The 15,278-nt window shown below is 47.5% G+C and overlaps 1 protein-coding gene across 2 annotated transcripts in view; it reads left to right on the forward strand.

The window, feature by feature from the left end:
- The first annotated feature begins 7,791 nt into the window (after positions 1-7,791).
- The window catches only part of Slc9a8 (solute carrier family 9 member A8), a 54,861-nt gene continuing 47,374 nt past the window's right edge, over positions 7,792-15,278 (forward strand). The window contains exons 1-2 of one of the 2 annotated variants that reach the window (XM_028868568.2): positions 7,792-7,936; positions 10,375-10,553. In XM_028868568.2, coding sequence (XP_028724401.1) covers positions 7,923-7,936; positions 10,375-10,553 — 193 coding nt within the window. In that variant the 5' untranslated portion in view covers positions 7,792-7,922. Of the gene's footprint in view, positions 7,937-8,095; positions 8,340-10,374; positions 10,554-15,278 lie in introns of those variants that run through there. The other variant, XM_028868569.2, reaches the window with a different exon arrangement.

The raw sequence follows: 15,278 nt of genomic DNA on the forward strand, positions 1-15,278 counted from the left end.
AGGTGGACACTTACTGGGTGTGCAGGAAGCCCTGAGTTCCACCCCCAGACTGCACAGAATGGCCATCATGGAACACGCCCATAATCCCAGCAGGATCAGGGGTTCAAGTCACCATCAGATACAAAGCTCAAAGTCATCCTTGGCTACATAGTGATTGTCCCAGCACCCTGGTCTACAGGACACCCTGTCTGAATTTTTTAAAAGGGTTGGGGGACTGGAAGATGGCTCAGTGGTTAAGAGCACTGGATGCTCTTGCAGTGGACCCAGGTTCAATTCCCGTGACCTCCATGGGCACCAGGTGTGCAGGCAAAGCATTCATGTACACAAAACAAGTAAAAATCTGAAATTCAAACTTTTTTTATAAAAAATTATTCACATGTGCGTATGTGCACGTGTGTATTTGTGTGTGTGTGTGTGTAACTACAGATAGTATGTAGATGGTCATGTGTCAAGGTCAGAGGACAACCTGAGAGAATATGTTCTTACTTTCTACCATGTGAGTCTCTGAGATTGAACTCAGGTCCTCAGGCTTGGTGACAAGCACTTTGAGTTCCTGAATCATCTAACCAGCCCAAACTACTGGCAATGCATGTATACTTGATAACATGTAGCCCCCCTGGTAGGCTTGGAATTTGCTACGTAGTCTAGGCTGGCCTGGAACTCACGAAGATCTGCCTGCCTCTACTCTCTAAGTGCTTGAGTGAAATGTGTGTGCCACCATATCTTGTGCTGGATTTTTTTTTTCCTTGCTACCAGGGGATTGAGCCTAAGACCCCATGAGTGCTGGGCAAGAGTTCTACCACAGAGCTACATCCCCCAGCCCAAGCCTTCCAGTACTTAAAGGTTTTATCAGAAGCCAGCTGATCCGTTGGGTCTTTGCATATTGTGACTCTGAGGCTGTGTCCCACGGGGCGCCAGGCCCCAAATCCCACAGTACTTCCTGTCAGCTCTTTAGAGACGAGCCTCAGCCTGACCGGTCAGGGAGGGCTGCCACAAGTGGTGACATTTCAACTGAGCCAACAAAAAGCCTGGTAACGGGAAGGGAACAGAAAAGGCCCGGCAGAAAGCACAGGCGAGGGCTTCCCGGTAACCAGACGGCTGCCTTCTAGGGAGGGCTCTCAGAGCAGCTGCAGGCCAGGGCTCTGGTGGCGCTGTGGCCGCTGAGGCTGGGAAACAGGACCTGGCGCCAAGACCGGCTGTGCTGTTCGCAGTTACCTCTCCGTCTGGCACGGCACACGCCGAAGTTCAATGACTCTATTTGCCTTCCTGGGGCAATAACCCAGGAATAGGTGAGAAGAGCCTGGGACTGACACAGAGGCCAGAGGGCGGATGCAGAGCAGCCCCAGGAATGGCTGAGGTTGGCGCCAGGCCCAGCAGAGGCATGGCTGGGAAGCCCATGGTCTTCACACAAACCCAGCTCAGCCTTGACTGTAGGCTCTGCAGCAGGAGAGTGGCTGGGGAGAGGGGGCAGCCCTCGGGGAATTCCAGCTAGGTCTCTGAGACTAGAAGAAGAGTGACAGCCTCAGGCCCACGGTTAACAAGTGTGACCAGCCAGACACCCAAGTCTCCACCCTTCACAGCCCAGTCTCCAGACCACTACACAGTGCTGGAGGATGGAAGGAAGCTCAGCCGCAATTTAGAGGCAGACAAACTAAGACAGCTTCAAGCAGTAAAATTTTGTCAGAACTGAACTGCACCGGAATCCCAGCCACAAGAGTAGCTTGCTGTGTGATGGCAGGCTTGGCTTCTTTGTGTCTTTCGGCTACAATAGTATCTGCTGAGGTGACTCAAAATGAATGAAGGAAACAACAGAGAACACCACACCTACAGGAAGGACTAAGTGGCAAGCTGGCAGGTCTTAACCACTCGTATCAGTGCGGTTTTGACCACAGTCCTAAGAGGCTTAATGGGCAGAGGGCTGTTTCAGCCACTAGGCCCAACCCTGACTAGTCTGCACTAGGAAGTCACTCATTCCTGCCACCTCCACCATATCACTGATGTTATCAGCTCTGTGTGGGTCACTGGTTCAGGGCTTCCATCCTAGGGCTCCCGCCCAGTCAACTCTCCCTAAGCAGCCAAGGTTGACATTTCTCTTCTCTTTCAAAGGAAACCCTCCATGACTTCCTCCTACCCGCAAGACTAAGTCTCTCTACACAGCCCTGGCTGTCTCGGAACTCGCTAGGTAGACCAGGCTGGCCTCGAACTCACAGAGATCTGCCTGCCTCTGCCTTGAAAGTGCTGGGACTAAAAAGCATGTGCCACCACAGCTGGCTGATTTATTTTTAAATGTTTATTTACAGTGTGTGCGCATGTGCATGGGGTGGGGGTTGAGGTGGGGGGCAACTCATGACGTAGCATGCATGTGGGGGTCAGAGGACAAGTCTGGAGCCGGCTCCTCTTCCACCTTTTCACTCTTTTGGTAAAGTTGGGTTGCTGTCTTGCTGGGAAGCACCTTGTGCTGCTGAGCTATCTCCCACCCCCTTGCTTGACTTCCTAACACACCCGGGATGAACTTATTTACATTTATTCTGTGAGGCTGGAAAGAAGGCTCAGCCCTTAAGAGCACCTGTTGCTCTTGCAGAGGACCTGGGTCCGATTCCCAATACCCAAATAGTGGCTCACATCCATCCATAACTCCAGTTCCAGGGGACTTAAAAAGTCCTCTTCTGACTCCTAGGGGCAACAGATTTAGCTATGTAACCGGGCTGGCCTAGAACTGGATACTTACAGCAGGTAGACCTTGAACTAGAAGTGATCTGCATTCTGAGTGGTGGATACAGGAGCCCAACACCCATACCCTCACCCCTTTCTAGAAAGGGTCTTGCTACACTGGCCAGCTTGTCCTCAACCTCCAGAGTGCTGGGATTAGGGAGAGGTATAACCCTCATACTACTGGTGGCCCTGGGGTGTGGCTGGAGACACAGCTCTATACTGCCGCCTGCAGCCTGAGTTCTTTCCAGAGACTTCCTCTCAGGTAAATCCAGGAAGAATTCTTTTTCTCTTTTGCTTCAGAGACAGGGTCTCACATAGCCCAGGCTAGCCTCTGGCTCACTAAACATCAGGGGAAGACTTTTGATCCTCTGACCCTGTGGGAAGTGTCCAGGCACACACTGCACGTGCACAGAAGTTAAAGAACAAAGCTTTTTCTCCTTCCACCATGTGGGTCCCAGGGATGACACTCAGGTCCTCAGGCTCGGTAGTGGTTATGTTTAACCTATAACCCACTGAGTCATCGTGCCAGCCTAGCCCCGGGATTTTTGACTCAGACACAGAAAGAATTTCAAGATGAGTATGATGAGGGTTTTTTTTTTTTTTTTTTTTTTTTTTTTTTTTTTACATTTCTGTGTGTGCACTTCCCATGCACAGGTCAGATGATAACTTTCAGGAGTCAGTTCTCTTCTGAAAGGCTTAGCATCAGACACTTTTACCTGCTGAGCCATTTAACTGGTCCTTTAGAGATTTTCTTAAACACACACACACACACACACACACACACAACACACACACACACAACACGAGATTTAAGAAAGACATTCAGGAACCAGCAATGCTGGCACATACTTGGGAGGCAGAGGCAGGCAGATCTCTGAATTTGAGGCTAGCCTGGTCTACAGAGCGAGTTCCAGGACAGCCAGGGCTACATAGAGAAACCCTGCTTTGAAAAACCAAAACAGAAAGAAAGAAAGAAAGAAAGAGAGAGAGAGAGAGAGAGAGAGAGAGAGAGAGAGAGAGAGAAGAAAGAAAGGTGCTGTGGAATATTCCTTTACATCGTGTGAATATATGTCTCTGTGACTGGTTTAATAAATAAGCTGACTGGCCAATAGCTAGATGGGAAGAGACTGGGCAGGAAAGCCAGACTAGGAGAATGCTGGGAGGAAGAAAGGCTGAGTCTGACATCACAAACAGACTCAGAGAAAAGCAAGATGGGCATGCCATGCTGAGAAAAGGTACCAAGCCACATGAAAAAGCATAGATAAGAAACATAGGCTGGGTGTGGTGGTGCATGGTCAGGCATGGTGGGGCATGCTGTTAATCCCAGCACTCAGGAGGCAGAGGCAGGCAGATCTCTGTGAGTTCAAGGCCAGCCTGGTCTACAGAGTGAGTTCTGGGATAGGCTCCAAAGCTACACAGAGAAACCTTGTCTTGAAAAATCTATATATATCTATGGATTAACATAAATGTAAGAGTTAGCTAGTAACAAGCCTGAGCTATTGGCCAATCATTTATAATTAATATTGGTGGGATGACTCATCCCTAGGAGGCTTGAGGCCCAGCCAAGTAAAAAAGATACTTTCTGGGAGCCAACCTGGGTCTGCCTAAGGGTCTTAGCAACAGCAGCTGAAACATGATCTGGAGATGACCTGGACCAAAGAGAGACAGCCAATGTCGCACCAGCAGATGCATATTCATCAGACCTCCCCGCAAGGAGGGGTGGAGGGTATATAAAGCTTTCCTCTTCCTGAATAAACTGAGCTTGTTGTTTCGACATTCTCCTGGAGTCTGTGTTGTTGACTCTGCGACTACTTGGCCCCCTCCCCCAAAGGGAACAACAGCAAGGAGCCTGCTACAAATATTGAGTCTCTGTATCAGTTAATTGGGAACTGGCAGATGGGAAAGAAAAGTCTGCCTACAGAAAGGTACCTAGGAAAGGGGAAGGCCGACCTGAAAGTGTGGGTATGGGCTTCTCCAGAGAGCTGGCTGTCTTTACAAAACCCATTGACCTGGCTTTGGTGGCTTCTGAAGGCACTCACAGGGTGACTAAGGAACTTCTTGGGTGGAGGACATCATAGGGTGGTTGGTTCCTGATGTGTCAAGGACAGGATTGTAGCTGATTAGGTTAAACCCTCCTTGCCAAGGACTGCATGGGAAATTCAGGTGTTTTCACTATAATTTTGGGAGAGTTCCAGAAAACATGTGAGCAAGGAGTGAGGTCATACTTACAGTAATCTATGCTCAGGCCTTAAGAACGCTTTACTGCTGTGGGCTGCAGAGATGGCCCATGGTTTTAGCTTATAGCTAAAACTTATTGCATAAGCCAACCCTGAAGACTTGAGTTCAGTACCTAGAATCCACATAAAGGTGGGAGAAAGAACTGACTCCATAAAGGTGTCCTCTGCCCACCACATGCAGACTCCAGTATATTTTATTTATATTTTATATTCATTGGGTTTTTGCCTGCATGTATGTCTGTGAGAGTGTCAGATCCCCTGGAAATGGAGTTACAGACAGGTGTAAGCTGCCATGCAGGTGCTGGGAATTGAACCTGGGTCCTCTGGAACAGGAGCCAATGCTCTCAATCATCTCTCCAACCTCCGTTATTTTTAAATTTTTCTATTTATGTGTATTTGTTTTGCCTGCATGTGTGTCTGTGCACTGTGTACATGCAGTGCCTGCAGAGGCCAGAAAGCAGTGCTAAATCCCCCAGAACTGGAATTACAGTTCATTCTGAGGCACTGAGTGGTGCCGGGATTGGAACCCAGGTCCTCTGGAAGAGCAGGCAGTGCTCTTATCCACTGTGCAACCACTAGAGCTCCTCATTTTTTTAATCACTTTTGTTTGTTTGTTTTTCAAGACAGGGTTTCTCTGTGTAATAGCCCTGGAACTCACTCTATAGACCAGGCTGGCCTCGAATTCTGAGATCTGCCTGCCTCTGCCTCCTAAGTGCTGGGATTAATGGTGTGCGCCACTGCCCAGCTCATTTACTGCCTTTTGAAATTCCTTGTAAAAATTACAAATATTTAGTATGTGTATCTTAGTTAGGGTTTTGCTGGGACAAAACACTATGACCAAAGCTACTTACAGAGGGAAGGATTAATTTGGCTTATACTTTCATATCACTGTTCATCATCTAAGGAAGTCAGGGCAGGAACCTGGAGGCATGAGCTGATGCAAAGCCATGGAGAGCTGCTTACTGTCTTTTTTTTTTTTTTTTTTTTTTTTTTTTTTTTTTTTTTTTCTTTTTTTTCTCATTTGACTGCTCGATCACGATTGCTCTGTCCATGCTGGATGCTGTCCACCCCGCCTGCTACTGTCTTGTTCAGTCTTCTTTCTTACAGAACTCAGGACCACTGGCACAAGGATGGTACCACCCACCATGGGCTGGTCTCTCCCACACCAAATACTGATTTAAAACATGCTCTACAGCTGGATCTTATGGAGGTATTTTCTCAATTGCGGTTCCCTCCTTTCAAATGACTCTAGCTTATCTGATGTAAGTTGACCTAAGACTAGCCAGCAGTGTGTGTGTGTGCACGTGCCGTATCACACGTGTGGAGGTCAGAGGACAGTTTGCAGGGGTCAGCTTTCCCCTTCCACCATGGGTGTCGCAGGAACTAAGTAAGCTAAGGTCATTACCGAGTGGCAAGTGCTGTTACCCAGTCATCTCCGCAGTCCTATTTTTAACATCCACACTTGAAAATGTCTTTATGTGGGAGGCCTTCTTGGCAAACATCAATTGTGCTAGAATTCTTATTCTCAGCTGGTGGGTGGCTTCAATTAGACTCTGCATGGCCTTCCCGGGTCCATTTCATTTTATCTTGTTCATTTGTATAGCCTCAACCTCAGAAGGTTCACCTAAGCATACAGTAGGTCTCTATTCCTGACTTGGGCATGTTAGCTCAGCAGAAGACCACCTACCTATCTTGTGTGTCGCCCTAGGCTCCATCTCTGCTCCACAAGAGAGTAGATAGATGCCTGGGTGGGAGGGGGCTCTCACACTTAAATCTCAACTACTCAGAGGCTGAGGAAGGAGGATCATTTTGGGAGGAGGAGGACAGAGCAATCATTTATTAGGAGTTATTAAACTTTATTAAGGGGGAAAGAACTACCCAGGGTGGGAAGGGCTCTGGAGAACAAATACCCAGAAGGTCCCTTAAAGACTTCAGCAGTTCCAGGCCAGCTTAGGCAGTAGAGTAAGATTGTCTCAAAAAAAATAAATAAAAAGTTACCCTGTGTTTCAAGCCCAGTGGGTAAAGCGCTTGCTATGAAAGCATGAGGACCCGGGTTCGAGTTCATATCCTCAACCCCCACATAAAAGCCAAGCCTGGCTGCTGGCATCTGTAACCCTAAGGCTAGGGAGGCCGAGAATGGAGGATCCTCTAAGTTGCTGACCAGCCATTATGTCAGATCCCCAGCTTCAGGTTCAGTGGAGACTGTTTCATAAATTACGGTGGAGTGTAAGCAAGGAAGACATCTGACCCCGGGCCTCCCAGTGAACCCCCACACACACAGGTTAAAAAGAATTTGTTGGGATGGTGAGATAGCTCAGTGAGTAAAGGTGCTTGCTGCCAAGCCTCACTACCAGAGTTCAAAACCAAGGTCCCACAGGGTGGAAGGCGAGAATCAAACCCTCAAGTTGTCCTGCCTCTCCCCATCTACACAGAAACCACACAAACCAATGAACCAACGGCGAACGCCCAACCCTACACCCCCAGCACTCACTTTTATACTAGGGATGGCACAGTCCAGGGTTTCAAAGGCCCTCTGCTTACTCCTTCCACAACTGGGGAAACTGAGGCTGACTCGGGACGCGCCCCTTGGCGCGGCCAGCCCGGGTGCCCAGAGAGCCCATCCCCCTCTATTCTTAGCCCTGTAAATTCCACGCGGGGTGGACGGCTTGCTCGCAGCTGAGTCATCGGGATCTCAGAAGAGTTTCCCCCGCGTCCTCCCCGCCCGGGGACAGGAAAGCGTCGGACTGCCCAGGGGCCGGAGCGTCACATGGCCCGAGTCGAACTGGTACTCAGAAAACCCCCGGCGCCGCCCCACTCTCGGGCTACCAAGACAACCGGGCACAGAGTCGCCCGGGGCGGCCAAGCCCCGCCTCCGCCCGTAGCGGAAGCCGGAAGCCGGAAGCCGCCGCGGGTCCCGCTAGCCCCGCGGCGCCCAACTCGGTAGTCTCGGAGGCTCGCAGGATTGGGGAGAAGATGGCGGAGGAGGAGTGAGTTCGCTGCTCCGGGTGGCGGAGGCGGCTGGGCCGGCCCGGCGGCGACCACGGGCCTCGGGCGCCCGGGTGGAGCGGCCCTGGCCCAGCCGGCCGGGGTCGGCAGGGGGGCGGGGTGAGGACTCGGGCCCCGCGGCCTCGCCTAGGTCATACTTCGGCCTCCGCGCGCAGGCCCGTAGCGTAGCCGGGCGGAAGCGCCAACATAGTTCCCTCTCCCGGTTTCCGGTTATCTGAGGTGTCCCAGGCGCTCCTCCTCCTCCAGGAAGTCCTCCCGTTGCCACCGCCCTCTTTAACCATCCGCAGTCGTCAGTGTTCATGTCTGTCCCCAGAAGGTTTCATTCATTCATTAACTGCTGGTTGTCCGCTCCACTTGGCCGCGGGCGCCAGGAGCTGCCCGCAGGTAGCGGCCATTCCGCTATAGTGGGAGACTTTGTGTGGGCAGGGTGTTTTCCGACCCTGCCAAATGCTTGGAAGGAAACTGAACAGTGCGAGGGAAGAGGAGTCAGCCCTGGAAGAAAAATGTCTTGTGACCCAAAACGTGAATCCACAGGAGAGATAGGGAGGGTGACAGGTTCAAAAGGCCTGAGCCAAGAAGGAGCCGTAGCTCAGTGAGTCCCCAGTTCAGCCCTTAGCCCTGCCAGGAAAGGAAAGGGAGAGGGTGAGGGGTGATGCCGCGCAGCTGGTCGACGGTGTAGAGGGCAGCTCACAGAATGAGGCGAGCTCTAGCTCTCTGGGCATGTGCCGCTGCTAGTCCATCCTCACACGGGGCAGGACACCATTGTTGTGGCACGTTACAAGTTCTGTCTTTGGAATGAGCTCCTGAGAACGAACAAGGAGCCCTTCAATGACACTGAACTTGTACTGGGAGCGTTTCACTTCAGGTATCTTTTGGCCAGTCAGGTACCCAGTCATTAACACCTGTGTATCTGTGCTGTCACAGACACAAAAATAGGCCTGGGTAGTTCGAGGCTAAAGAGGTAATGGGGAGTCAGATGGTTTGAAGTGTGTGCGTTTGAAGCTTGGTCATTTATGCAGTCTGGAGCTGCTGCTGTGTTTCTAGGTCCTGGAGTGGAGCGGTGCTCAGTGGATGTCACCTGTGACAGTCACAACTATGTCACTACGGCATTAATTCACAAGCCTAACCGTGGGAGCAAGGACCAAAGCCGAGGGTGGCGTGGGGTGTACGAGAGCAGGCAGTCTGAGCCTTTTGAAATTCAAGAAGGGTTTGGCAGGCAGGTTAGGGCACTCTGAGCACAGCAACTGGGCAAACTCAGGTGACATTTTCAGTTTAGGAAGTAGTCCTGGAAGGGCTGGGATCTAAGTGGTAGAGCCTTGCCTGCCACAAACAAGGTCCTGGGTTCATTCCCTAGTAACACACACAGTGCATACAAAATCCAAGGAGAATGTAAACTAGGAAAATAAAAGGCACCAAAAAATAGTATAGAACCTGGGATGTGGGGCGACTCCAGTCCCACCCGGGTTTATTTGTTTTGTTTCTTCCTCTTTGAGACCATTTCATGTATCCCACAGGACCGGTCTTGAACTCACTGTGTATTACTATGTATGCGGGGGTCTCTTTACCTTGAACTCCTTCCTCATTTTCCTGCCTCTTCTCCCAAGTGCAGGCATTATAGGCGTGGGTTACCATACCCTGCTAGCCTCACTAAGTTCAAAGGACAGACAGCATTTCCTCTTTTTGTTGTTTTTGGTGGAGAGAAAGGGGCCTACTGAGGATTGACCTGTAGAGTGTGGTGCGTGCTGGGCAAGCGTTCTACTGCTAGACAGGGTTTCACTATGCAGCAAACTTGTGGTCCTCCTCTGTTGGTATTACAGGCATGTGCCACTGTGCCCAGCTCCTCTTTTACTTATTTTGAGACAGGGTCTCGCCAAGTTAGCTAGGCTGACATTGAACTCACTAGCCCCTGCAGGCTTTTAACTTGTGGTCCTCCTGCCTAATCAACTGGTTGACAGCCTTAGGCTCAGCAGTTTTGTTTTGTTACACAGGGTTTCATGTGGCCCAAGCTGGTCTTGTAGCTGAAGGTGCCCTCAAACTCTTGATCCTTCTCCTCTCCCTCCTGAGTGCCGGGATTATAGGCCTATGCCCCACACACCTGGTTTATGTACTACTGGGGATCAAACCCAGGGCTTTGTTGCAGGCACTACCAGCTGAGCTACATACATCCCGGGCCCTAGACTCAGCCTTTTGCATTTCATTCTGCACAGGCCTGACCCCCTTCTTCCTGACCTCTGGTCGGCCAAGGTCAAAGATGCTAGAGGTCACTGGCACTGGGTACTGTGTAGGCAGGACTTCCCTCTCTTCAAGGCCTGCCTGCTGTTTGTGCCCTCGGGGCTTCGCTAGGTTCTCATTCAGTCAATGCTGTGTTTGTCCCTTGACCCTCTTCTTCATGCGACTGCCACTTGTATGTTTCCAATAGGTTTGCCAACACAACCCATGAGAGCGTCAACTTCACCCTTCACACTACCCTGGGGGTCACCACGAAGCTGGTGCTCCCGACACCTGCCAAGCCCATCCTTCCAGTGCAGACAGGGGAGCAGGCCCAGCAGGAGGAGCAGTCTAGCGGCATGACCATTTTCTTCAGCCTTCTCGTCCTCGGTGAGTAAGCCTGGGGTGGCTGTGACCTGTCAGCCCTTTGCTTTCTGAAATCAGAGGCCCAGCAGTTCTGAAAAGCCCTGAGCGCAATGTTTTGGCCTTTGAAAGAAAAAGCTCTTCCCTCCTCCTCCTCGCTCTCTTCTCTCTCCTTGCTCCTTCCTCCTCCTTTATCCTCTGTTCTCCTCTCTCCTCCTCTTCTTCCTCCTCCCTCTTCCTCTCTCCTCCTCTGTTCTCCTCTCCCCTCTTTCTGCTTCCCCCTCGCCTTACTAAAAAAAGAAAAAAAGAAAAGAAAAGAAAAAGAAAAAGAATGAAAGAAAAAAGCTTTTTTTAGACAAGGTCTCGATGTACAGCCCTGGCTGTCCTAAAACTCTCTCTCTGTAGACCAGGTGAGCCTCAAACTCACGAGATCCACCTGCCTCTGCTTCCTGTGTGCTAAGATTAAAGGCGAGGGCCACCCTGCCTGGCCAAGAAAGAACTTTTGATGTTGTTGGTGTTTTTTATTCTTTTTACTCTTTGTTCTTTTGGGGGCCTGCCACCCAACTCCCAAATAAATCACACACAGAGGTTTATTCTTAATTATAAATGTTCGGGCTTGGCTTGTTTCTTGCCAGCTTTTTTTTTTTTTTAACCTAAATTAACCCATCTACCTTTTGCCTCTGAGCTTTTTCCTTTCATTCTGTATATGTTACTTTCACTCTTACTCTATGGCTGGCTGGGTGGCTGGCCCCTGATGTCCTCCTCTCCTTGTTCTCTTTTTTTCTCTTCTCTCTTCTCCCAGATTTCTCCTTTTATTCATTCTCTCTGTCTGCCAGCCCTGCCTATCCTTTCTCCTGCCTTGCTATTAGCTGTTCAGCTCTTTATTAGACTATCAGGTCTTTTAGACAGGCAAAGAATCACAGTTTCACAGAGTTAAACAAATGCAATATAAAGGAATACAATGCATCTTTGCATCATTAAACAAATGTTCCACAGCATAAACAGATGTAACAGTTTCATCTGGACAGGTGTGGTGGCTTGCACTTGTAATCCAATTACTGGGATGGCAGAGACAGAAAGACCCCTTGGGGTCATTGGCTAGCCTGTCTACTTTAATCAGTGAGCTCCAGGCCAATTGGAGACCCTGTTTCAAAGAAGGTGGGACGCATTTCTAATGGTAATATCCAGGATGTCTTCAAGCATCCATAAGCACCTGCCTACCCACTCAGTTTTTATTAACCAATCTGAAGCCATATAAATATTTTAGATAGTAGTTCTTAGCCTGTGGGTCGACCCTTTCACAGGGGTCACCTGAGACCATCAGAAAACATATATATTTACATTATGATTCAGAATAGTAGCAAAATTACAGTTACGAAGTAGCAATGAAAATAATTTTATAGTTGGGGGTCAGCATAACATGAGGAATTGTATTAAAAGGGTCCTAGCATTAGGAAGGTTGAGAACCACTGCTCTAGATTATCTAAGGGAGAAAAAGCTTAGGGAATGTGGTCCCAGTCTGTGCTTTGCCAGACAGTAAAGCTGCACATTTACTACTCTGCCTTTTTTTTTTTTTCTCCCATGTTTTTTGGATGCTTAGTCTGGCCTTGAACTTATTATGTGGCAATCAACCTTACTCTCCGGGACTATGGGGGTCCAGCCCCTTGATAGTCCCATCCCAGGGTCTGGGAAGAATCTACAACCAGCTGATAATTTAATCTTTGATGAAAAGAAATGAATCTACATACATGAAACTCCTTAGTCCATTCACTTTATTATCTGAGTCAGCTCTCTCTCTACACAGCTTCTATTCTGCTCTCATGCCCAGCTCCTTTCTTGCCTGACTTCTCTCTACATTTATCTGCTGTCCCCTCTCAGTTCTAACTTAATTCTCTCATCTCAGTTCCGCCCCATCTAGGTTCTCATCCATCTAGTTCCTTCCCATCTTAGCTCCTCTCCCATCTCTTTCTTTCTTATCTTGTTCTTCCTCATCTGGCTCTTCCTCATCTTCCACCTTGTTCCTCTAGTCCTCTCTTTTAGCCCTTCAATCTAGTTCTTCCCCATCTCAGTTCATTCTTCTCCAGTTCTTACCCATCTAGTTCTTCCATTCTCTTTTTTCCTCTCTCTCGCTCCTCCTCTCAGTCTCCTTATTCTCTCAGTTCTCCCCAGGTCTCTCAGGAATCCAGTTATAAACCCAAGCAATAGCAATCCTCTCAAAGAGCAAGGTCACCAGGCTTGAACTCTTATGGGGTTATGAAGTCAGGTAAGAATTTTCCTCAGACAGTGACCACCAGGCTTTCTTTTACAACCCAAAAGGGGAGTGGTAAAGGAGGAGGTCAGTAGAGAGCTAATGATCAGTTAATATATCAAGAAGGGCATTTATGTGCTCAGTCTACATTCCTAGAAGTGGTTAGGTAAGAAATTAGGAGTCTATTAGTAAGGCTGTAAGGAAGGAGAGTCTCACCCTAAATTGCACAAGAAATAAAGCTATCCTCCTGACTTAGGAGACAGGTGTTGTTTCGTTTGGCCTTGGATGCTTGATAGATATTTTAGATAAATACACTGTTAGGAGTTCTTGGAAGCATGCATAGCACTACAAGAAAATCACTGTAGGAACCAGCTAATATGTATACAAAAGCTAAAACATCACCAAGACTTCTTAAGCCATGGCTTGACCTTTGGAGAAGTCCTTGACTTTTCCAAGTAGTAGCTTTTGTGATAGTAGCTGAATTCCATTATGTTTTCCTGCGACTTGCAGCAGTTCCAGATTTTTCGTTTAGTAAAAAAAGGAGAATGTTTAATTCTCTCTCGGGTAGCAAGAAACATGGATAAATTTAAATTTGGAGATGACTGAAAAATGATAAGTAATAGTTAATTAATATTGATATTTCATCAATATTTGTATCAATAGTCTATATAGATGGCAGGCTGAGAATTAGCTTAACCATCTAATAGGTATAGTTGTTTATAAGTGGAATATCTCTGTCCCAAAAACAGAGCAGAGGAGTAACATAAAAATCTATCATTAGCTAGTATAGCATAATATGGTCAAATGTGTCTAAATACTATAATTGTGACTTATCAAAAAGAAATGGTTAGTTGGGAACATTGACTCTATCTATTAATCTTTGATTAGTGGTATTAATTTGGTTAAAGCGGGATAGTTAAAGAGTTACCTGAGTTAGTCATGAGCACTTGTGAGACCAAGGCTGCAGTAGAAGCTTACCTAATAATTTAAATATATAATCAAGGAAATATTAACCCATAAGCTATGAGAGGACAGTAATAACCTGTGTCAGGGTATTCATAGCAAGACTTAAATACAGAACAATTGCCATAAGTACATGAGAAGAATGTCTGATAGTACATACAATTCAGGATCATGGGCAGAAATTATACAATTAATAATAGGACTTTTTTAAGGGCAGTCCAGCCCCTGGGCTGGAGAGTTCTGTTCAGAAAGAAGGGTAAGTGACAAAGGGGCTGTAGAAATCGTCCATGGCCACTTCCTGCTGAGATGGGGGCGAAGCTGAGGATCTTAAAGGCTGAAATGCAGTGGAAACCCAGGAAGAGCAGGCTGTTTCAGGCTTTGTGAGACGTGGTTATAGCAGGATTTCCTTTCTCATGGGCTAGATGTCGGATGCAGGGCTGAGCTGGACAGCATGTCCATGGTCCAGAGGATGACAACCTGTAACTCTTTCAATGATTAGAATTTCTGTTGGGAACAAATATATGTGTTAGTGGTAGAACATGCAGTTGAGGAGTTTGAAAGAGGAAACTTTTTTCTCTTAGGTGTACCTATGGAATATCAAATGCATGGTTTTAGCAGATAAGAAAAGGGATTTCAGGCCAGAGAGAGAGGGAAAGTTCCCCTCCCCACCCCAGAGGAGAAAAAGAAAATTTGTAAGTGAGAGAAATAAACTGTAGTCAGGTTACATTCTTCCCAGTCCTTCTTGGCTTGTGAGCGTTGGTGAATTTTGATCTCCTGAAGCTTATAAGAACCTTCTTAAAAGACAAAATCTTTAGACATATTAGCAACATGGTAACTGGTGAATTTTGTCAGAGCAAAATTATGAATCCTTGGAGTCTCAACCAAACAACAGGATAGTCAGAATGAAATCTGAAATGATTCATTTATATATATATCTCAAATCTTGTTTATCTTTTGATCAAAATTAATAAAATACATTTAGAACAGAATTACTATTTTTAATCATATTCATATAAGTTTTGATATCATTGATGAACTCTAGTTCATCAAAAGGACCTGAAATTATATCAATTCATTCATAAAGCCAAAGCTCAGTATTAAGAATCTATGAGTAAAGGGTGTGCAGCTTTATCAGCACTGAGCGAGCAGGGACTTGTGAGTTCGAGCAGCTGGCTACAAGTAGCTAGAAACGAAAACAAAAAATTAAAAACAAAAAAACAAAAAAAAAAAAACAAACAAACAAACAAAAAGAATCTATGAGTAATTAACAGCCTGTATTCAGACTGGCAGCTTTAGGGCACCTTTGTCCTGCAGTGGCCTAGTATGTGGCGTGACCAGGCAATCCAGGATTCATAAAGACAGGTCAATGTCCTGTGAAGACATGTAGGCATATCCTCCTCCTGACAGTATGAAAACATCAGGACGTTTTCAAATGCCAGTGAGAAGATCACAGAGGCTTAGGTGTAACTTTGTGGCTTGGCCTGGGGGTAATAAGGAATACCTGTTGTGGGAGAATATGAAAAATTAAGCACCAATTCTTA

The sequence above is a fragment of the Peromyscus leucopus genome, chromosome 4, assembly GCF_004664715.2.
Source record: "Peromyscus leucopus breed LL Stock chromosome 4, UCI_PerLeu_2.1, whole genome shotgun sequence".
NCBI lineage: Eukaryota > Metazoa > Chordata > Mammalia > Rodentia > Cricetidae > Peromyscus > Peromyscus leucopus.